This window comes from Lepidochelys olivacea, assembly GCF_965140295.1.
Source record: "Lepidochelys olivacea isolate rLepOli2 genome assembly, chromosome: 14".
Taxonomy (NCBI): domain Eukaryota; kingdom Metazoa; phylum Chordata; order Testudines; family Cheloniidae; genus Lepidochelys; species Lepidochelys olivacea.
The window spans coordinates 39,791,416-39,813,989 of record NC_140424.1 but is presented as its reverse complement, the minus strand read 5'-3'; the positions used below and the strand labels follow the sequence as shown (position 1 = coordinate 39,813,989).

At 51.6% G+C, this 22,574-nt stretch overlaps 2 protein-coding genes across 4 annotated transcripts in view; both read right to left on the bottom strand.

The window, feature by feature from the left end:
• LOC311530789 (uncharacterized protein) overlaps positions 1-22,035 on the bottom strand; it is a 40,025-nt gene extending 17,990 nt beyond the window's left edge. The window contains exons 1-2 of the mRNA XM_084647692.1: positions 21,812-22,035; positions 21,114-21,240 (exon numbers count right to left, since the gene is read on the bottom strand). Of these exons, the coding sequence (XP_084503818.1) occupies positions 21,114-21,240 (127 nt within the window). The 5' untranslated portion in view covers positions 21,812-22,035. The remainder of the gene's footprint in view (positions 1-21,113; positions 21,241-21,811) is intronic.
• LOC311530793 (uncharacterized protein) lies at positions 202-13,750 on the bottom strand. 3 transcript variants are annotated; one of them, XM_084647698.1, is made up of 5 exons: positions 12,946-13,750; positions 5,026-5,113; positions 4,318-4,444; positions 3,615-3,728; positions 202-3,289 (listed from the first exon to the last, which is right to left on the bottom strand). In XM_084647698.1, exons 1-5 carry the CDS (start codon positions 13,260-13,262, stop codon positions 960-962), a joined length of 2,976 nt encoding a protein of 991 aa, XP_084503824.1. In that variant the 5' UTR covers positions 13,263-13,750; the 3' UTR covers positions 202-959. The 3 variants fall into 3 exon arrangements, with proteins under 3 accessions (XP_084503824.1, XP_084503825.1, XP_084503826.1); XM_084647699.1 differs by having other exon boundaries at positions 202-3,286; XM_084647700.1 differs by lacking the exon at positions 12,946-13,750 and adding an exon at positions 5,767-6,645.
• Positions 22,036-22,574: the final 539 nt, after the last annotated feature.

The window sequence follows — 22,574 nt, the reverse complement described above, 5'->3', positions numbered from 1 at the left end:
CGAAAGCACAGTTCCCTTGAAGCAACCCAGTCTGGGGCTCCCTCCCAGACAGTCCAGTGAATATGGTGGGGTTTGTTCATCATATAAAAAGTTCTACCAATCTCAAAGGATCAGACACATTACCCACCAAGTTAGTGAACACTAGAGTTCTTACCCAAATACACGCTTACAGCCAATTCTTATTAACTAAACTAAGATTTATTAAAAGAAGAAAAGAGAGAGAGTATTGGTTAAAAGATCATTATATACACAGACATGAACAGAGTCCTTAGGGCAGTTTCACTGCAGAGATGGTGCTTTACAATTGCAAAGAGTCCTTTTCGGAATCATTTCATCACGTTCTAGTCCAATGTCCAAATGTTCAATATCAGGGGGGTCCAGCTGGACTGGAGATCTCAGTCTTACTACTCAAACTCCCTCCCAAATAACGTTTAAGAAGAACTGAGATAAAAGGATCAGGTCCCAAGAGTTTTTCTAGAGATTTTTGCTGTCTCTCATCAGCAGGCAGTCCTTGGGTGAACAATAAGCGTTTGAAGTAAGCTTCTCTTTCCTAAACGTCACAGGTAATTAATTACAGGGATTAACATAAGGTAATTATCCATAAAGCAGTTCATAGACAGTTAACCACAGACTTTAAAGAGACATGCAGACAATGACATTATTACACCCAAGTTTCATCTAAATGTTAATATTCCCTTTTGATCTCTGACAACAGAATACAGCCCTAGACAGGAACCGTTTGTTTACACTGTTAACCTCTAACAAGATAAAAGTAAACACAGACTACTACAGTTACCATCTTCTTCCAGGTCTTTAAAAATAAAGTTTACATTTCAAAGTTCTAGTCTATCTAACGTGGAATGGCTGTATTTACCATTTACAGAATTTTTGAATATGTCTCTAAAAGTTGAATCTGGGTCAATTATTTTGCAAGTTTCTTAACCCTTTCTGGCCGTGTGTCACAGAAGTTTAGCCCCTGTGTGGATTATCCCATGTTTAATGAGGTGTGATCTCTGTGTGAAACTTTTCCCACAATTCAAACAATTATGGGGTCTCTCTCCTGTGTGGATTGCCTGATGTCTAACAAGGTCTGACCTACGTACAAAACTTTTCTCACAGTCCAAGCACTTATGGGGTCTCTCTCCTGTGTGGATTGCCTGATGTCTAACAAGGACTGATCTCCACGTAAAACTTTTGTTACAGTCTAAACACTTATGGTGTCTCTCACCTGTGTGGACTGCCTGATGTTTAACAAGGTCTGATCTGTTTGTGAAACTTTTCCGACAGTCCAAGCACTTATGGGGTCTCTCTCCTGTGTGGATTGCCTGATGCTTAAAAAGGGCTGATCTGTTTGTGAAACTTTTCTGACAATCCAAGCACTTATGGGGTCTCTCTCCTGTGTGGATTGCCTGATGCTTAAAAAGGGCTGATCTGTCTCTGAAACTCTTTCCACAGTCTAAGCACTTATGAGGTCTCTCTCCTGTATGGACTACCTGATGTTTAACAAGGTCTGACCTACGTATAAAACTTTTCTCACAGTCCAAGCACTTATGGGTTCTCTCTCCTCTGTGAAATGCCTTATGCTGAACAAGGGCTGATCTCCACAGGAAACTTTTCCCACAATCCAAGCACTTATGGGGTCTCTCTCCTGTATGGACTGCCTGATGTTTAACAAGGTCTGACCTCTGCATGAAACTTTTCCCACAGTCTAAGCACTTATGGGGTCTCTCTCCTGTGTGGATTGCCTGATGTCTAACAAGGGCTGATCTGTTTGTGAAACGTTTCCCACAATCCAAGCAATTATGGGGTCTCTCTCCTGTATGGATTGCCTGATGCTGAACAAGGGCTAATCTCCACAGGAAACTTTTCCCACAATCCAAGCACTTAAGTGGTCTCTCTCCTGTATGGACTGCCTGATGTTTAACAAGCTCTGACCTACGTATAAAAGTTTTCTCACAGTCCAAGCACTTATGGGGTCTCTCTCCTGTGTGGATTGCCTGATGCTGAACAAGGGCTGATCTCCACAGGAAACTTTTCCCACAATCCAAGCACTTATGGGGTCTCTCTCCTGTGTGGATTGCCTTATGTCTAACAAGGGCTGATCTATTTGTGAAACTTTTCCCACAATCCAAGCAATTATGTTTAACAAGGTCTGACCTACGTATAGAAGTTTTCTCATAGTCCAAGCACTTACGGGGTCTCTCTCCTGTGTGGATAGCCTGATGTCTAACAAGGGCTGACCGACGTAGAAAACTTTTCTCACAGCCCAAGCATTTATGGGGTCTCTCTCCTGTGTGGACTACCTGATGTTTAACAAGGTCTGACCTGCGTATAAAACTTTTCTCACAGTCCAAGCACTTATGGGGTCTCTCTCCTATGTGGATTGCCTGATGCTGAACAAGGGCTGATCTCCACATGAAACTTTTCCCACAATTCAAGCAATTATGTGGTCTCTCTCCTGTGTGGATTGCCTGATGTCTAACAAGGTCTGACCTACGTATAAAAGTTTTCTCACAGTCCAAGCACTTATGCGGTCTCTCTCCTGTGTGGATTGCCTGATGCTGAGTAAGGGCTGATCTCCACATGAAACTTTTCCCACAATTCAAGCAATTATGTGGTCTTTCTCCTGTGTGGATTGCCTGATGTTTCACAAGGTCTGACCTACGTATAAAAGTTTTCTCACAGTCCAAGCACTTATGGGGTCTCTCTCCTGTGTGGATTGCCTGATGTATAACAAGGGCTGATCTACGTGTGAAATCTTTCCCACAGTCTGAGCACTTATGGGGTTTCCCTCCTGTGTGGATTCTCTGATGCATAATTAGAGCTGACTCTCCACTGAAACGTTTCCCGCACTCGAGGCATTGATAGGGATTCTCTCCCATGTGGTTTCTCCTATAGTTATTCAGGTCTGAGTGCTTATTGAAGCTTTCTCCACGGTCCAAGCATTGAAGGTGTTTCTGTCCAGTATGGATTGTCTGATGTGTCACAAGATGTGATCTCAGAATGAATCCTTTCCCACATTTGAGGCACTGATAGGGTTTTTCTTCCTTGGGATTTGTCTGCTGGGCTGTGGGATCCTTGTCTCCTTCCCAACATTTAATGGATTCATCCACTTTCTTCCTTGGGTAGTTAACCAGCAGCTTCTCTGACCTGTGCCAATTTCCCCAGGCTTCTCCCTCTTCCAAACACTGGGAAAAATTCCCTTCAGCTCTTCCCACAAAGGTCTCCTGTGATTCCACTTCCCCAGGAACGTGCTCATGTTGCTTCTCCTCCTCCTTCCCATCACCTGCTGGGAGAGAGACAATCCAGAGAGGAGTCATTGTGCTAGGGATAAAGAGGAATAACACCAAGAGAAAACCCAACGCGCAAATGCTGTGAAGACTGAGCAATTGGATTCTGCCTCCACATCCCCCCGAAACACTCAGAGAGAAAGAAAAGTGGGAAGGAAACTTGTGCAGCTAACAGGACGGGTGGAGAGCCATGAGCGATATCTGCTGACTCCAGCCCTGCTTTGGGTGAGATGAGGAAGAACTCAGGGCTTTTACTCACACCACATTTTTGGGATTCTCAACATTTTCCTTCATTCGCCAGATGGTTTCTATGTCATTCCTCACCTGGGCGGGCGCCTCTTGAGATCTCTCTTTCCTCCGAGGCCTGGAGATCGGGCACCCACGGCTCTTCCCCTCGTTCCAGCTGGGCGATCAGCTCAGGTTTGGGCATGGGAAACCCTGCGCAGGGGGTGAAATCAGACCAGATTATGATGCATGCAGCATTGACAGAGTGTCCGTCATAAAGGGCATTCCATGTCCCGGTGCTGTGCTGGGAGAATATCGAATCCAAGGGGACGGGAACATGTCACTGAGCCCCCTTGGTGGGGGGAGACATCTGGGGAGAACTGTTACGCCCTCACTAGCAGTTCCCAGGATCTGTGCACTTTGGGGGCCTTGCTGACAAACACACCGCTCTAGAGAACCCCGGCCTATTTCTAAAGCTGCAGAGCCTTCCCTATGGCTGGAGTGATTCCCAAGGAGGCAGGTGAACAGGGATTATCTGTATGAATGAGAAACAATATAGATGGCACAATACACGGCTTCTCCCCCTTGAAAGCTGGATGGATGGGGATGGTTTAACATGTCCATTAGGTTTGACACCCTTATCCCATTGGTGAGGGTATGGAGATGCAGGTCTCTCTCACAGGGCAGCTGTGGATTATACAACCCATTCCCCTTCAATTTAACTGACCAGGGAAGAACCTGACCAGATTCAGCAATGGAGGCCCTACATTTTCTCATAACTGAGGGGACAGGAATCCCTTACCCAGTGAGGTCACCGTCTCGTAGATCTCCTGCATGACGTCCCTGTAGAGGGCTCTCTGATCAGCATCTAGCAGAGCTCCTTGACCCTTTGTGAAATACACAGCCACCTCCTCGAAGGTCACCAGCATCTGGAACAACAAGAGTCCCCCACTCAGCACCTGCTGCCCCAGCCACAATCCCACTAGTCACGGGAAAGGAAGAAAGAAAAAATAAAATCATCACGGAAGCTCTGGGAAGACCAGTGTAGCAGAATTCCTCCCCCACCCTGCTCAGAGCAGCCCGGAGGCTTCAGGGGGTGGGGAGAAGGTGAGAGCTGCTTGTCCCCCACAGAAGACAGAGCAGGGCAGGGTCTTCTCATTTCCCACACGCCTGCCAGCCACAGGCTGATACGGGAAGCAGAGCTCTGAGCCGGGGACAGGGACAGGGACAGGAATCTCGACAGCTTCCCTTCGTATTTCACAGCAGCCTCTAGCTAGTGGGTTCAGGCTCCAGCACTGGGAGTCTGGAAAATGTTTCCAGTCCTGCCCAAGGGGGTTGTGTCCTTTTTGAGAAATGGGGGAGTGTCTCTCCACCCCCTCCCCCACGTCAATGGACCTACTCAGAATATCAGCAGGTTTATCACAGCCTGTCCCCTCCCTGCTTCATCCTGAGTCTTTCCTGCCCCTCCCCCTCTACAACACCCCCCTGCAGCTCCCTGAAAATCCCCTACCTGAGCTGGCTCCATCACAACCATTTCCCTTCCCTGTCCCCTGGAAGTCCGGACGATCTGCAGCGAAATCTGGACGTGATTCCTCAGCCTGTCAGGGCGAGAGGGGTGATGGGGGGAGGTTACAGAAGCAGCTCGAGTCCATTTCACACCCCAATTCCCCCCAGGCTCCCTCCCTGCAGACACATGCTCTGGACTCTGCCATGCTGCCAGGTTAGGCCCCTCCCAGCAGAACTAAACCCACCAGGGACACTTTTAAACCCTCCCCGTAAGATTATCTCTGTGCCAAATGCTAGAAAAAGAGGAAATCGAAAGAACCACTTTGGGGGCTCCCCATGACATTATCGTGTAACCCCCTCTAAAGCTACCCCCCTTCTCTCCAGATAGTGAGGTGTTCAGCAGAGTCAGCAACTGGCTTTTCTTCTCTCAGCTCCTCGCCTTGTTCCCAGGAGAGTCACTCTGCCCTGGGGGTGCAGGGAATGGATCCAGACAGGTCTTGGACCTGGCAAACTCCCTCCCCACTTCTTGCTCCTGCTGCCCCTTCCAGTCTCTCCTTTCTCCCTTTTTATCGTCTTCCCTCCCCCTGGGAGAACTGCTGACTGCCCCATTGACGTGGGCCTTTGCTCTCATTAGGCAGATCAGCCACTGCTAACAGGGGTTTGAACCTGGCTGTGTCCATGGGCACAGCAGCTCTGGGACTTGCAGACACACAGGGAGCCCCCTCCCCACGTAGGCCAAACTCACCAGCAGGTCCCTAAAAGGGGGCCTTTGTGCAGAGTCATTTTCCTGCCCGGCCCCAGCCCTGTCCCCCGGGTCTCTCCATCACTTGCAGGTTCCAGCTGAGGAGCTGGTGACCGAAGAGCCAGGGGATGCCCCAGGGACTGGTTCCAGCCACCGGAGAAAGTCCCCACCTAGGCTGGGCACAGAGGGGCTGTAACAGACGTCTCTCCTCTGCTGGGTAAGAAGCAGCTTCTCAATCTGGAGTCCCCGGTCAAAATGGAGGAGGCAGCAGCTTGTGAGCCAGGGAGCTCAACTCCAGAGCGCTGATAGCATGAGCAGGGAGAGAGACGCACACCAGCCTCCTCCTCTCCTTTAGCAATAACCAGAGCCCTCCTTTGGCAATAACCAGATAAGGATGAGTCTCTCTGTCCTGCCCCTGCAGCCCCCAGATCCAGGCAGGCAGAGGCTAATTTCACTGGCCCATCTGCCTGCCACAACCAGCAGTTACTCCAGTCTGACAAGGGGTCTGGCTGAGATCTGAATTCTGCATGGAAATCAAACCAGGGCCTTGAGCAGCCCCAAACACTCAGGAGATAGACCCCAAATCAGGAGGAGTGTGTCCTTTTTATTTTTAAATCAAATCATAAATTGGAAGCAGGGTGTGCGGGGAGGGGAGGAGGCTGCCTGTGGATATTTGCTTTGTAGTTTCTGAGCCCTGAGGGGACAGTCTCCTCACCTCACATGCTTGTTTGACCAGAACCAGGAAAAAAATTCCCCACTGGCTGCTGGGTGGGGAAGTCCTTCACCCTCTCCTACCCCATGGGGTGGGAGAGCTGCTCTTGTATCTCTTTCCACCCCTCTGCCTTCTCCCTGCCATCTGGCTCTGCCTTCCCCAGCCAGTCTCCTCTTGCTCTCACATTCTCCCTCCAGCCTCCCCTCCCCACATCCTCCCTTTCCCTCACAGTGCCCCCCCCTCAGATCTTTCCTCTATTGCAGACTCGTTCCCCTCAGCCCCATAATTCTCCTCCTACAGCCTGACTCCCCTGCATTGCCCCATCCTCCCTGCCCCCATCCTAGCCCCTGCATTCCCATCACCCATCTCCTGTCACCTAATGCATCCCTGTTCGCCCCTCCTGCCCACACATCCCGGTGCACCTCTTTAGCCTCCTCCCCCTGCAGCCCGGGTTAAGGCACGGCTCTCATAGAGGGGAGAGGGGGTGAAGGTCTCTCATAGCTTCCCTCCAAGCAGTGCCCTCCCTGGGAAGGGGGCCCAGGCTAGGCTGGGGTTACTGCACTGGGAGAGGCTCCTGGGGAGCAGCGGGAATGTTCCTGCCTTACAATATAAACCTCTCCTGTCTGCAGCCAGGGATTTTGCCTGGAATGGGGATTCTGCACAGCAGTGACCAGTTACTGCAGTAACTGCCATTCACTTCCTGCTGCTGGGAATGAGGGAGCCCACTGATTACTCCCACATCACTCCAGCTCCTTTTGGGCCCTAGCCATAAACCCATTCAACTGAAACCTCCCTGCCCCAGACCCTGCCCCTCAGAGCTTCCTCGTCTCCTGACCACAGCACTATGGGGGCAGCATCCATAAAAGCCAAGTCAATGGGACAAAAGAAAGGAGCCATTCTGATCCCAGGGAGGGGGGAGAAGGGACATGTCTATGGAGACCAACAATTGTTCCAGAGAGTCCCCAATATCAACCAGGATTCAGGGGTGAAGGGGTCCTGGTCCTAAAGAGGCTGCCCAGAACGTCAGGGGACACATTTCACGGTGACACTGACTCTGTGTGTGATTTGCATAATTTTAAAATATTGTGCACAGAATTTTTAATTTTTTGGTGCATAATTTTTAATCATTTTGGAGTAGAATTCCCACAGGAGTAAGTAGCCCTGGGCCTAATCTACAAAGCCCGCTCCCCTAACTCGGGCAACAAAGTTTTCAGTTGTCAGTGCTTTGCAGCCAAGTTCCCTCTGGTGATTCGCAGGGCCAGATTAACCCGTCACTGGGCTCTAGACAAAACCCCCTTATGTCTGCCCCAGCCAGGGTGCCGCCTATGGAACTGTCCCTGCTAGGCCACTGTGGGGATTTGTAGGGCTTCATTAATTCATCACTGGCCTGTAGGCAAAACCTCTCACATCCACCTGACCCCCGGGACTCCCTGCTGGCGTTACAGCACAAATGGCGGCCAGCACAATTTCCTAGAGGTAGCCATTACCGATATCTAGATCCAGATGTTCCGGAGAAGTTAGCAGGGCGCATGCTCAGAGGGAGAAACTAAGGTTCCCCAGGTAACTTTTACCCTGAAAATATAGCTACGGCTGAGTGAGCTTTGGCACCTAGGGGGTTTGTCAAGAGTTTTGTATGGCTCCATGGAGCCTAAACTGGGATTTAGGCACCTAATACCAGATTTATGTGTTTAGCCTAGGGTCTGGGTGCCTACATGCCATTGTGAATCCAGCCCTCAGTCTCTGTAATGTGACCGTATGTAGCAGAAGCACCTGGGTTCATCGGATGTGAAGAATGTCAGGGTCTCCTTCCTTTCACAACACTATGATCAGTGCACCAAGCACTGCTCTTGCACCAAGCAGCCCACTGATACCCCAGGGTGTGACAAAGTGGGAATGTTCTTAATGTTTTCTCGGAATAATGCGTGTGTGCCTCAGTTTCCCTGATGTGTTACTCAAGCTTCGAGGTGGTGGCACAAGGGTGTGTGATCATTGTGACGACACCTAGAGGGCAGGGGTGACTGCAGGCTCGTTCCCTGGGCACAGAGAATGGCTGAACACTCTGTATCCTCATAAGTGGTGGCCGGAACCCGTCTTCTGCAAGGAGCCAGGCAAAGGTGTTGGAGAACAAAGAGAGAGGGGGAGGCCAGGTGACCTGTTTGTCCAGGAAAGAGAGAAAGCATGGAGGAGGGCAGCTGGGTGTGACTGAGGCTGGGCAGCTGGAAGCGGGTCAGTGTCCTGGTTTGGGACTCAGCGGGGAGAGTCCAGGGCTCTGGATCCCCCCCAAGATGGACTTTGCTGAATGATCCTGATTTCTGTGCTAACAAGCTCTGTTCTGTGCTGCGTTCCCAACGACTAACAAACCCTTCTGTTTTCCAAGCTGGTTGGGAGTCACTGCTGACTGCAGAGCTGGGGTGCATGGCCCCTTTAAGGGGCACGGTGTAAGGCTTCCCCAGGTGTCTCATCCAGGTGGACTCCCTGCTGAGAGCTCACGGTGTGACGGGGTGCTGAACGCTCCAATGTCAGACCCACGAGGTTCTGAAGCTGAGGAGGCTTCTTGCCCTGGTTCCAGTGTGCCCTGAGGGGAGACACACCGTACTAGAGTCCTGCCTGGCTTCATTCAGAGCAGTCCCAGAGCACCGAGACTGGGACTCCATGACACAGGACTGTCTTAAACACAGATCTCCCCTCCAAGCTCTGATTGCCTCAGCTATCAGGTGAATAAAGAGGGAGCAGCCTGCGAGGTGGACATCCTATACAGCTTTGGAAACAAATACAGAGCATGTCTAGTAACTACACCCACAGCCTATTTCTGGATGCTTTTGAACCAGGAGATCAGCCCCGCACGCTGCACCTGTGCTGAGACACATCATAATGTTTTATGTGAGCTGAAAATACCTATGCTATGCCTGTCAGGGTGCGTCCTCACACCTATCGCAGCCACAGACTCATTGATGTAACTATCCTCATGTAAGACAGAGGTAACAGACAATGCTGTCTAAGTTACATTTTCCGGCAGTGCTTAGCTAGTAAGAGATAAAGTTTGCATAGCATGTGGTGAGCAAGCATCTAAAGGCTGAGATCAAAGAGGAATCTTTACATTTTAAAGCACCAAAACCGTGAATCAATTGGTTCGTTCTCATGGGAGAAGAGTGCCCCCACTTTGTCTAAGTTGCTTATAGAGGGGATCCCTGCACAGCACGATCTCCCATCACTATCCGGCCTTTATTCTCCTGCTCAGGACAGATGTCCTAACCGGCGCAGGGCAGGGAGAAGGAGCCAGATCACTTTAAATTTCAACCTTAACCCATTTATTGAAATTTTATCAGGCCAAAACTGTGAAATATCGTAATGGCGTTTCTACCCAACGCAATGCTCAGGAAAGGTGAGATGAGTGCCTCACTGCTTCACTCCTCCTTTTTGGACTTGAAAAACCTAATGTGGGTTACACCTGGATGATACAAAACTTTAAAAATGTTCAAGACAGATCAAAGGTCTGATAATTATTAGAATTTTGGGGGAAGGTTTCCTGCACTGGTCTGTGGTTACCCTGACTGCCACTGTCAAAATTAAGGCCACCTTAATTCTGAATGAGAGCATCCACACAGGGGGTTAAGGTGCTAGAATTTATGTGCATTAACTTCAGACCTTTAGTGTCAGACCATGCAGACAAGCCCTCAATGAGTAAAGGGAAAGGAATAAGGGAAATTATGGGGAGGGGGTGGAATCCCCTACTAATTCCTTTAGTTTTAAATGCTTCAACTGGTTTTCCAAGGTTGCCCTCACAAATGGGCGCAGACATTCAGACACAGAGCCTGGCAAAGGAGCAGGAGTAGTAGCCACACAATCAGTGCCAGAGTTTTCAGCCCATCAACAATAATCGTTCATTTAACATCGGAGTCAGCAGTATAGTCTGTGTCTATAAGACAATGGGTGTTTATACCATGGGGTAACTAATCTGCATTAGCTGTCCCACTGTGAAAACATAAAAGAGGCAAAGTAATTCAGTTTCACCAAAAGGTAAACTAGGTGTAAAGGAAAAATAAGAGTAGGCCTAAAATTTGGTCAAGAAAACTGTGTAAGTGGTCAAGGGGCAGGAGGAGAGAGTGTGGAAAATTACTGACAAGACACAATTGCAACAGCCAATCTTGTTTAATGTGACTGCAACAATTAGTGTTAGGAAAGCCGTTAACCGCAAAAGAACAAACCGTGAATAACAGGAAAAGCTTGTTTTTGCTGTATTCCTAATAAGGGAAAATATTAATAAGGAAGTATGTGTAACGAAATGCGGTTTTGATCTATACTATAAGCTTCTGTGTTCCCTTTTTCGACAGAGCTGCCAGACTGGTGGTCTCTCCCTGCATGCTTGTAATAAAGGAGCCTCAGGCTGTTCTGATCCAAACACAATGCATGGTAAATTTCTCCACAGCATAGGTGTGGTCAGCACTGTGTCCTCCTTCCTGACTAAGGCAAAGGAGAAACAGAACAGTTCATTTTAAAAAACCTTTGACTTTGGCCGGACAAATTAGTACATGTGTCAGAATGAAGAACAGTCCTGAAAGGTATCACCACAAAAAATGTAGCACCCATAAAAGGCTGTGAACTTAAAATAAGCTATTAGAAGTATAAAAAATGTTGTAGAAAAATCAACATCAATACATACAATAAATGACATCATAGAAAAGTAAAATGTGCATTTCAGTGTGTGCAGAATGGGGGGTTACTCACAGAAATAAGGTTTTTAAATCAATTGTTAATTACAAGTGGTGGTGGGGAATCAAATGTTCCCGGAAGGGCAAAATGGCATTGAATGTTACAGGATTGTACAGCCATTCTAGGTGTGGTGCAAAATTAACCACGCATTGTGTTTTGGATCAGAACAAGCCTGAGGCCAGCTTTAGTCAAGCATGCACATACAGGGAGAGTCAGCCGGAGCTGCTCTACCGTAAACAGAAAATACAGGAGCTTATATAGCTGAAAACCAAAATTAGTTAAGCACACTTTCATCAAGAGCGTCTTTTCCTTATTTGGCATGTAATGCAAGCTTTAACAGTACTTTACCTTATTTGGAATACAGCTTTTCCTGTTATTGACAGGTGTTTCCTTTGTGGTTAACGGTCTTTTCTAACTTTGAGCGGTTATGGTTACATTTCTTAAGTTGTGCTGATGCAATTGCCCCACAATGGAATTTTCCTCACTCTCTTCTTATGCTTCATATACACAATTACCTTGACCAAAGTTTTAGGCCTATTAGTCTAGGCCTACTAGATTTTTCCTCCACATAAGTATATGGACCCTTTGGAAGGGGTAGCAGTAAAAGTATGAAGCGAGTATGCTCTAAAGGCTCAGACATAAAAAGATAAATAAAAGGAAAACAAAGTTTATTTTTTCTTTATTTAAATTCTAGACTTTTGGGTGCATAACTCATGGGGTTTGAATTCTTGGGGCTGTCAATCGATCTTGGGGTTGTATATCTATGCTTAGTAAATAATACCATAGAAATGTCCTTTTGAGAAGCAATTCATACAAGATACTATAACGCCACTAGGGACAGATTTTTAAAAGGATTTAGGCTACTAGTGGCATATTAAAAAGTATCCAGGTGCCTTGAACCTTGAAAATTCTGGCCATTAGTGAATATTTGGGAATCAAGTTCTATATACAAATGGGACATGTGAAAAAGCACTAGGGTGCTAAGTAGAGAGACAAAATAACAATTGGCTAAACCATGCAGCAGTTCTCAAACTGTGGGTCAGCAACCCAAAGTGGGTCATGACCCCATTTTAAAGGGGTCGCCAGGCCTGGCATTGGACTTGCTGTGGCCTGGTGCTGAAGCCTGAGCCCCACCGCCCAGGGCTGAAGCAAAGCCCGAGCTGTCCCCCTGCCCCGGCTTCAGTGGGCTCAGGCTTCGGTCCCCCTCCTGGGGTTGTGTAGCAGTTTTTCCTGTCAGAAGGGGGCCAGGATGCAATGAAGTTTGAGAACCCCAGGAAGGCAAGCACCGTTGGTGGATGAAAGCAAATGGAAGGAGTTTTGAGACCAGCCCATGAAATCAGTCAGCACTGAACTCAAATTACAACTAGGGCTGTCAAGCAATTAAAAAAATTAATCGCGATTAATTGTGCTGTTAAACAGTAACAGAATACCATTTATTTAAATATTTGTGGATGTTTTCTACGTTTTCAAATATACTGATGTCAATTATAACACAGAATGTGAAGTATACAGTGCTCACTTTATATTTATTTTGATTACAAATATTTGCACTGTAAAAAAACAAAAGAAATAGCATTTTTAAATTCACCTAATACAAGTAGACAAGTACAAGCCACAGTAGGGCGCAGGCTGGCTCCCAACCCCGCCCGCCCCGCACACGCCCGGGGCTGGCGGCAGCTTTCCCGGGCCCGGGGCAGGGAATCGCAGCCGGCTCCGCGGGGAGCAGCCCGGGGGTGCCGGGGGGGGCGGGTCTCTCTTACCTTCCCTCCGAGCGGGGCCCCCCGGGGCAGGGGCCGGGCCGGGAAGGGGCCCTGGCCGGGCTGGGGGCTCTGCCCTGGGAGAGGCTCCCGGGGAGCAGCGGGCAGGGCCCGGCTGGAGGTTCCCCTCTCCCGGCTGCAGCCCGGGCTCCGGGCTCCCAGCACCAGCCGCCGGGGCGCGGGGATCTCGCCGGGAGCCAGAGTCCCCGCAGCGGCTGCGAGTCACTTCCTGGGCCGGGCCTGAGCCCCGCGATCCTCCCCCCAGAGCCGCCCCCCAGCCGCTCCTGGGTCCTAGCGATCAACTCACCGCGCTGCGGCATCTCTGTGCCCGGCTCCTGTTACCCTCACAGACTCTAAGGTCAGAAGGGCCCGTCCTGAGCATCTAGCCCAAGGGTTCTCACGGCCACATTTTTGGTGGCCTCAGAGTGCGGCCAGCAGCTCTGGCTGGTGGCCGCTCTGACACTTTTCCCTAAAACACTTAATGAACTTTAGCAAAACCCATGAGATGTGCACATAGGCAGAGGGCGGTAATGTGTTGGCAAAGTGTCCACAGTCAAAATTTTGAGGTCTCTGGGGGCTGCTCCCAGGCAGCTCCCCACAAGCGGCTCCCCCTCCCTGCTGTTGCTGGCGGAGGCTCGGCCAGGGGGCTCTGCACGCTGCCTCCCTTCCCCCTCCCCGAGCACTGACTCCGCGGCTCAGAGCCCTGCAGACGGGGCAGCTCGAGTAGGAGCCAGAGGAGGGACATGATGCTGCTTCCAGGAGCTGCTTGAGGTAAGCACTGCCTGGAGCCTGAACACACCTCCCCTGCCCCACACTCCTGCCCCTGATCCCCCTCCCGCCCTCCAAATCCTTTGTCCCCAGCCTGGAACACCATCCAACACCCCAAACCCCTCATCCCCAGCCCCCCCCCAGAGCCTGCACCCCCAACTGGAGCCCTCACCCCTCCCGCCCCCAGCCCTGACCCCCCTCCCTTCCTCCAAACCCCTCGGTCCCAGCCTGGAGCCCCCTCCTAGAGCCCAAACCCCTCACCCCCAGCCCCCCCCCAGAGCCTGCACCCCCAACTGGAGCCCTCACCCCCCCAGCCCTGATCCCCCTCCCATCCTCCAAACCCCTCGGTCCCAGCCTGGAGCCCCCTCCTAGAGCCCAAACCGCTCATCCCCAGCCCCTCCCCAGAGCCTGAACCGCCAGCTGGAGCCCTCACGCACCCCCACACTGCAACACCCTGCCCCAGCCCTCAGCTCCTTCACACACTCTGAACCTTTCAGCCCCAGCCTGGAGCCCCCTCCTCCACCCCAAATCCCGCATCCCCAGCCCAACACCACAGCCTGCATCCCCAGCCCGAGCCCTCACTCTCCCCCCCGCATCCCAACCCCCTGCTCCAGCCCCAGAACCCCGTCTCACACCCTGAACCCCTAATTTCTGGCCCCACTCCAGAACCCATACCTCCCCAAAATCCCTGCCTCAGCCCGGAGCCCCCTTTTGCCCCCCACCAATGTCCATCCCTAAGTCCGGTAATGTTGTCAACTGTCCATTGCGCAACATGGTGGTGCTGATCCCTGCACAGAGGTAAGCAGGAGAATGGTCCCACTATAGTGGGGAACTTTCCTCGCTTTTACACCCCACCCCAGCGGAATCAAATAGCAGAAGAATCTGAATCCTCGCTCCCGCTCCCTTCACCCAGAGGCCTGTTGGACCTCGAGGACTCCTCTTCCACTCTAGTCCCCATAACCCTGACAAGGTTGGGCCAAGGATTCCAGAGGGGCTCAACCCCCAGTCTTGTGATCACTCAGGACAGGGGTGAGAGTGTCCCCACTGCGGGGTACTATCTTCATTCTGGAAGCTTTCCTGACATCTTCTCTGACCATTGCATAGCATTCAGAACAAATACAATTCATTAAACAGAAAGTAATTTTAAAAAAAAATAAGGAAAACAATGGGAAAGGCAAAAGGAAAACACATTACCCCGCTCTGTGGGCACAGGGGAAATGACAAACGGGGCAGTTCACAGTCTATCCCTCCCACATCCCAGGCCTCCTGCCCAGGCCCTGGCTGTCCTGCAGGGATGCTGCAGATTTGACACATGCTCTGGTGGTGGCCAGCGTCGGTCTCCTCCTGTCGGGGTTATGCTCCCGCTCCAAGTCTGGCCTGCGAGGCCCCTGGCTGGGGGCATCTCCCTACGTTGGGCCCTCTGCCCAGGGTCCCCCTCGCTTTCCCCAGCTGCTCACCGCACCCGGCTCCAGACTGGCCCAGCCCCAGCCCCAGCCCCCCTCTGCCTCAGCACTGCTGCTGCTCTGTGTCCAGCCCAGCCCAGGCTGCTGCTCTCCCCTTAGCTCTGCCCTTCTCTGGCAGGCAGCTCCAGCTCACACAGAGAACGGGCTCCTGACTCCCTCATTGGCCTGCCTGCCCTGTCAACAAGGCTGACCTAGAGCATTAGCCTCTCCCCATTGGCCCTGGGGACTACTCTCAGGGCCTTGATTTCCCATTGGCCCTTCCCCTGGCTTTTGGCTCTGGGAAAGGGTCAAGCAAAAAAACGTACTAAGTTTCAGTAAGGGGCCAACGGACCCCTTACCCAGATACACACCAAAATCATTGTAACGTATTTATTGCTAGCTAGTAAGTCTGCTGCTGTGAAAAGTGATATTTGTATGTTTGTTAATATTTTTCACAGCCTCTCAGCAAGCAACTTGGGTTGCCAACTTTTTAATTTAAAAAACCCGAGACACTCCAGCAGGAGTGCTGGAACCTGCCCTGCCCCACCTCTTTCCCCTGAGGCCCCACACCTGCCTCGCCTCTCCCCCATCCACCCTCTCCCACCTGTCTCTCGCTCCTCCCCCATCCACTCATTTTACACCCTCCCTAACCAGCTCAGGAGGAATTTGCCTGTGGAGCCAGGGCTGGGAGCTGCAGTCGCCCAATGCAGGTATGAGACAGCCCTGGCGGAGTAGGGGCTGGTGTGTAGAGAGCAGACAGTGATGGGGGAAGGAAGGAAACCCTCAGACTCACCCCATAGCCCTGAAATAGCACAGAAGGTAAACCACCACATTTTACTGTCACTACTTCCACATTTTTAGCATCTAGTTAATTCTGGTGCATAAGCCAGAAAATGAACAAACACTAAATTCTTGTTAGCAGGACCTGGAGAAATGTGAGATTAGCTGGGAATGAGACAATCCAGCCCCACAGGGGGAACTCAGGGACTAACACTCACTCTGCTAATGGGAGGGAGTCAGAACATGTCAGTAAGGTTTCAATTTTGTTACGGAGGTAATGGAAGTCAAGGAATCTGTGACTTCAGCCTGTAGTGGCTCTGAGCTGCGGGGTCCCCCTGCTGCCTGCAGTAGCAAAGAGCTGCCCCCCAGAGCTCTGAGCTGCTGCAGGCCGTGAAGATACCCCACAGCACCTGGCTCCCAGGGGTGACCTCGAGATGTATGAGTCGCCACAGGTGGCTGGGACCCCACAGCTCTCAGCTGCCATGGGTGGCAGGGCCCTGGAGCTCTGAGCGACAGGAGGCAGAGGGCCCATGCAGCTCCCAGACAGAGCCCCCACAACTGCCCAGCCACCATGGGACCCCAGAGCCCCAGCAGCAATGGGTGCTGCAGCCTTCTCTCTCCCCGTTTTGTCATGGATATTATTAGTAAATGTCACAGACAGGTCACGGGCTTCTGTGAATTTTTTGTTTTTGCCCATGACCTGTCTGTGACTTTTACTAAAAATATTGATGACAATATCTTAGCCTCACACATAAGATGCTCAGGGCGAGGTTACACTCGGAAATCTGGTGGAGGGTCACAGAGATGCTCTGGCTAATCCCGACCACATTTCCTACCATAGATAAATGCTCGGAAGCAGAGGTGGGATCTCTCGGCCTTCCCCAAATGGCTCTGTGGGAATCAGCCCCTCTCAGTGGTGCTGTGTGAATGCAGAGGGGCAGGGAGATGGGGCAGAAGGGGAGAGTGAGGAGAGGCAGCACCTTTCTACCCCTGTGCTCTCCCTCATCTTTTATCCCATGATCCCCAAAACACTCAATACCCCAGCACCCAGCTCCTCCTGCTTCCCAGCCCCAACCATTCAATCCCCAGTTCCCTCCCCAAAACCCATACTCCTGGTCCCTCAATTTTTGCTCCCCCAGAACCCAACACCTTTGCGGATTGGGGGAGGGGAGGAGTTACCAGCCCCCAGGGACACTCCCCCTGCAGGGAACAGCTCCAGGTAAGTGGAGGAGCACAGCCCAGGGGCTGGTGGAAGATGGGGGGTGGGGACAGGGGTCTAGAGTGAAGGTGTGGCCTGGCCCAAGTGTCCTTCTCCTCATCTGCATGGCAGGGGGATCCCAACTGGGAGGGGAAGGGAGACGGGGGAACTTCAGCCAGGCAGAGGGAGCATCTAGAGGAGTTTCTCTCTCTTCCTTCCCCCACCTTTGGCCCATCAGCTCAGCAGCCAGGGCTGGAGCACGGGCTGATCGTGGCTTCTCCTCTGCCTGGGGTTTGCTTAGACCAGGCAGAGCCAGAGGGTCACTGACCAGCTGATGCTGCTGTATCCTCACCCCAGCAATGGGCAGCTGGATCCTTGGGAGCCAAATGCCCCTGATGTGTGTGGGAATGAGAAAATGGGTTTGCCACCATGGCCAGCCCTAGTCAGGGCCCTGAGAGAATTTCCCTGCTGTGTGGAGGAGTCTCTGATGTCAGCTCCACTTGGAGCATTTTCCACAGTGAGATCATCTCAGAGGTTTCTCCCTGTGCGGAGTTGTGGATCCCTGATACTCCAGGAGCACCAAATGAGGCTTCCCCCACATTGAAGGTCTCTCTGTTGTGTTGATCACTGATGTGTGAAGTCAAATTGAATCTTTTCCTGCAGACAAGCTATTTCTAGGGTCTCTCACCTTTGTGAATTTTCTGATGTTTGGTAAGCTCTGAGCTCTTATTGAAGCTTTCCCCACAGTCAAGGCATTTATAACGTTTCTCTCCTGTGTGGATTCTCCCATGTTGAGTAAGGTGTGAGCGCTGACTGAAAGTTTTTCCACAGTCCAGGCATTTATGGGGTTTCTCTCCTGTGTGAGTTTTGTGATGTGTATTAAGGGTTGATTTTAAACTGAAACTTTTCCCACACTCAAGGCATTTATAGGGTCTTTCTCCTGTGTGGATTCTCCCATGTTTAGTAAGGGATGAACTTTCCATAAAGCTTTTCCCACACTCGAGACATTTGTAGGGTCTTTCTCCCGTGTGGATTCGCCCATGTTTAATAAGGGATGAACTTTCCATAAAACTTTTCCCACACTCAAGGCATCCATAGGGTCTCTCTCCTGTGTGGGTTCTCTGATGTGTAGTAAGCTTTGAGTTATGAATAAAACTTTTCCCACACTCCAGGCATTTATAAGGTCTCTCTCCTGTGTGGGTTCTCTGATGTGTAGTAAGCTTTGAGTTATGAATAAAACTTTTCCCACACTCAATGCATTTAAAGGGTCTCTCTCCTGTGTGAACTCTCTGGTGTACAGTAAGTTGTGACTTCTGAATGAAGGTTTTCCCACAGTCCAAGCATTTATGGGGTCTTTCTCCTGTGTGGATTGCCTGATGTCTAGTAAGTTTTGTTCTGTCAACAAAACTTTTCCCACAGTCGAGGCATTTATAGGGTTTGTCACCAGTGTGGATTCTCTGATGCTTAATGAGGACTGAGTGGTGAATAAAATTTTTCCCACACTCAAAGCATTTATATGGTCTCTCTCCTGTGTGGATTCTCCTATGTTTAATAAGGTATGAGCTCTGACCAAAAGTTTTCCCACAGTCCAAGCATTTATACGGTTTCTCTCCGGTGTGGGTTCTCTCATGTTTAATAAGGTCCGATCGCGCATTGAAATCTTTCTCACACTGAAGGCATTTATAGCGTCTCTCTCTTGTGTTCAGACATGGATGTCTAATAAAGTTTGAGTGCTGAATGAAACTTTTACCACACTGAAGGCATTTATATGGTCTCTCTCCTGTGTGGATTTTCCTATGTTTATTAAGGTGTGAGCGCTGACTGAAAGTTTTCCCACAGTCCAAGCATTTATGGGGTTTCTCACCTGTGTGGGTTTTCTGATGTATATTAAGGGCTGATTTCAAATTGAAACTTTTCCCACACTCAAGGCATTTATAAGGTCTTTCTCCTGTGTGGATTCTCCCATGTTTAGTAAGCGATGAACTTTCGATAAAACCTTTCCCACACTCAAGGCATTTATATGGTCTTTCTCCTGTGTGGATTCTCCCATGTTGAATAAGGGACGAACTTTTGCTAAAACTTTTTCCACACTCACGGCATCTATAGGGTCTCTCTCCTGTGTGCAGTGTCCGATGTGCAGTAAGGTGTGAACTCTGACTAAAACTTTTCCCACACTCAAGGCATTTATATGGTCTCTCTCCTGTGTGCATTCTCTGGTGTATAATAAGACATGGCTTCTTACTGAAGCTTTTCCCACAGTCTAAGCATTTATAGGGCTTCTCTCCTGTGTGGGATCTGTGATGCGCCATAAGCGGTGATCTCTGACTAAATCTTTTTCCGCACTCCAGGCATTTATAGGGTCTCTCTCCTATGTGCAGTCTCTGGTGCATAATAAAGTTTGACTTCTCACTGAAGCTTTTCCCACAGTCTAGGCATTTATAGGACTTCTCTCCTGTGTGGGTTCTCCAATGTTTAATAAGGCTTGCACTGAAACGGAAACTTTTCCCACAGTCAAGGCATTTGTAAGGTTTCTCTTCACTGTGACTTTTCTGCTGGACTGTGGTTTCCTTGGGATCCTTGCATCCTCCACCACGGTCAATGGATTCATCAAGTTTCTTCCCAGGATAGTTTCCCAGCTGAATCGGTGATCTGTGTCGATCTCCCCAGGCATTTCCTTGTTCCAAGCACTGGGAAAAATTCCCTTCAGCTCTTCTCAAAACCATCTCCTGCGATTCCACTTTCCCAGAACCTTCCTCCTGCTGATTCTGCTCCTTGTTCTCACTCACTGTCCTATCACCTGCTGGGAGAGAGAGAACCCAGACAGGAGTCACTGCCTGTGCCGGGGAGAAGGGACGGAAAGGGGAATAGCAAAGAGGGAAAACACAACACAGTGACTGTTGGGGAGATGGAGACACTGGATTCTGCCTCCACATCCCACCCAAACACTCCCAGGGAAGGAAAGTCAGGGAGGAAATTCCCAACAGCTAACAGGATAGGTGGGAAGCCGTGACTGATATTTGCCTTCATAATATGACACGGGCTGACTGCAGCCCTGACCTGGGTGAGATGGGGCAGAACTGGGAGCTTTTGCTCATGGCACATTTCAGGAATCCCAGCTTTTTCCTTCTCTCATCGGATGTTTCTGTCTCAGTTTCCCTGACTCCTCACCTGTGCGGGTGCCTCTCAGACTCTCCCTTTCCTCACCAGCCTGGAGATCCGGGACCCACAGCTCTTCCCCTCGTTCCAGCCGGGCGATCAGGTCAGGTTTGGGAATGGGGAATCCTGCACAGGGGGTGAAATCAGGGAAGCTCAGGGCGCATGGAGCATTGGTAGAGTATTTGTCAGAAGGAACATTCCCTGAGTTTAAGCTGAGCCTAGATGGGACTGTGGTAACTCCGACCCTTTCGAAGGAGCAGGCATGTGGGGTGGGGGAGAGTTCTCACGCACTCACTAGGAGTTCTCAGGGTAGATGAGCTCTGGCGGACTTTCTGGCACATGCAGCTCTGGTGTTAAACTCCTGCCTATTTCCAAACCAGCACATCGGTGCTGGATCTAGTGGTGCTAGGGGAGCTGCTGCACCTCCTGGCTTGAAGTGGTTTCCATTCTATCCAGAGTTTACAGTTTGGTTCAATGGCTCTCAGCCCCCCACTGCACAAATTGTCCCAGCATCCCTGAGCCTGCAGCACCAAAAGCCCTCCCCATGGATGGAGCTTGTCCCAAGAGGACCGGTGAACCCCGCAAAGCTCAGTTGTTCAGGCTTTAGCTCCATCCCCATGCAATGGGGCTCCCACTTTGTGCCCTGGGCCCCACAAATCTAACTCTGGCCCTGCATGGCGGCCCCCCTGAAACCTGGTCGCGGCCCCACAGGGGCCCTGGTTGAGAAGCACTTCACTTTGAGACCCATTCCTTCCTAATCCAACTGAGCAGAGTCAGACACGCAGACCCTACGGCTTATAATAGCTGAGGACACAGGAATCCCTTACCCAGCGAGGTCACCGTCTGGTAATTCTCCTGCATGACGTCCCTGTAGAGGGCTCTCTGAGCAGGGTCCAGCAGAGCCCCCTGCCCCCGGGTGAAATACACAGCCACCTCCTCGAAGGTCACCGGCATCTGGAACAACAAGAGTCCCCCGCTCAGCATCTGCTGCCCCAGCCACAATCCCACTAGTCATGGGGCAGGAGACCCAGAAAAGCAGAATCCCCCCCACAGACACACACCCTGCTCAGAGCAGCCAGGAGGCTTCAGGGGGTGGGAGAAGGTGAGAGCTCCTTGTCCCCCCCAGCACACGGAGCGGGGCAGGGTCTTCTCATTTCCCACCCGCCTGCCAGCCACAGGCTGAGACGGGAAGCAGAGCTCCGAGCCGGGGACAGGGACAGGAATCCCGACAGCTTCCCTTCCTACTTCACAGCAGCCTCTGGCCAGTGGGGTCAGGCTCCAGCACTGGGAGTCTGGTCCGTTTTCCCAGCCCTGCCCGGGGGGGTGTTTCCTGCTTCAGAAAAGGGGGAATCCCCCCCGCCCCCCAGCCGTGCCAATGGGCCTGTTCTGCAGGCGCGGGCTGGTTCCCCCCGCCCCGCACACGCCGGGGGCTGGCGGCAGCTTTCCCGGGCCCGGGGCAGGGAATCGCAGCCGGCTCCGCGGGGAGCAGCCCGGGGGTGACGGGAGGGGGGCGGGTCTCTCTTACCTTCCCTCCGAGCGGGGCCCCCGGGGAAGGGGCCGGGCCGGGAAGGGGCCCTGGCCGGGCTGGGGGCTCTGCCCTGGGAGAGGCTCCCGGGGAGCAGCGGGCAGGGCCCGGCTGGAGGTTCCCCTCTCCCGGCTGCAGCCCGGGCTCCGGGCTCCCAGCACCAGCCGCCGGGACGCGGGGATCTCGCCGGGAGCCAGAGTCCCCGCAGCGGCTGCGAGTCACTTCCTGCGGCCGGGCCTGAGCCCCGCGATCCTCCCCACAGAGCCGCCCCCCAGCCGCTCCTGGGTCCTAGGGATCAACCCACCGCGCTGCAGCGCTCTGCCCCAGAGCCTGCCCCCTTGAGGCCCAACCTACCCTGGGCTCCGGCAGCTTTTCCCCGTACTAAGGGGGCATCGTGCATAGAAGCCACCCTGCTAGTGACTGGACAGAAGGGATCCATCCAGACCCCAGGGAGGGGGGAGAAGGGGCGTTTCTAATGGAAATTGGGGATTGTTCCAGAGGGTCCCCAATATCCTCAAGCACGAGGGGGTGAGAGGTCCTGGTCCTAGAGAGGCTGCCCAGAGCCCTAGCAGCAGGAGACACATTTCCCGGGGACACTGACTCTGTGTGACACCTCACCCTAGACATAGGAATGTCGTTTTTCCAGTGCTTAATTTGTACCAGGGCTTCCCAGGGGTGGGCCCCAGACAGCACCTCTAGGCTGGGCAGTTCATAGCCCCCTTACCTCTGGGCCTGGCACTTCAGAGCCCCGGCACCTCTTGGG

Bases quoted from the DNA above. Each gene is read 5' to 3' on its own strand.
- LOC311530793 (XM_084647698.1), bottom strand. From the start codon at position 13,262: ATGCCGCAGCGCGGTGAGTTGATCGCTAGGACCCAGGAGCGGCTGGGG. The intron at 5,114-12,945 runs GTAAGAGAGACC...TCGCCCTGACAG, and splicing joins GGGCCCCGCTCGGAGGGAAG to GCTGAGGAATCACGTCCAGA. The intron at 3,290-3,614 runs GTGAGGAATGAC...TCTCTCTCCCAG, and splicing joins CTCAAGAGGCGCCCGCCCAG to CAGGTGATGGGAAGGAGGAG.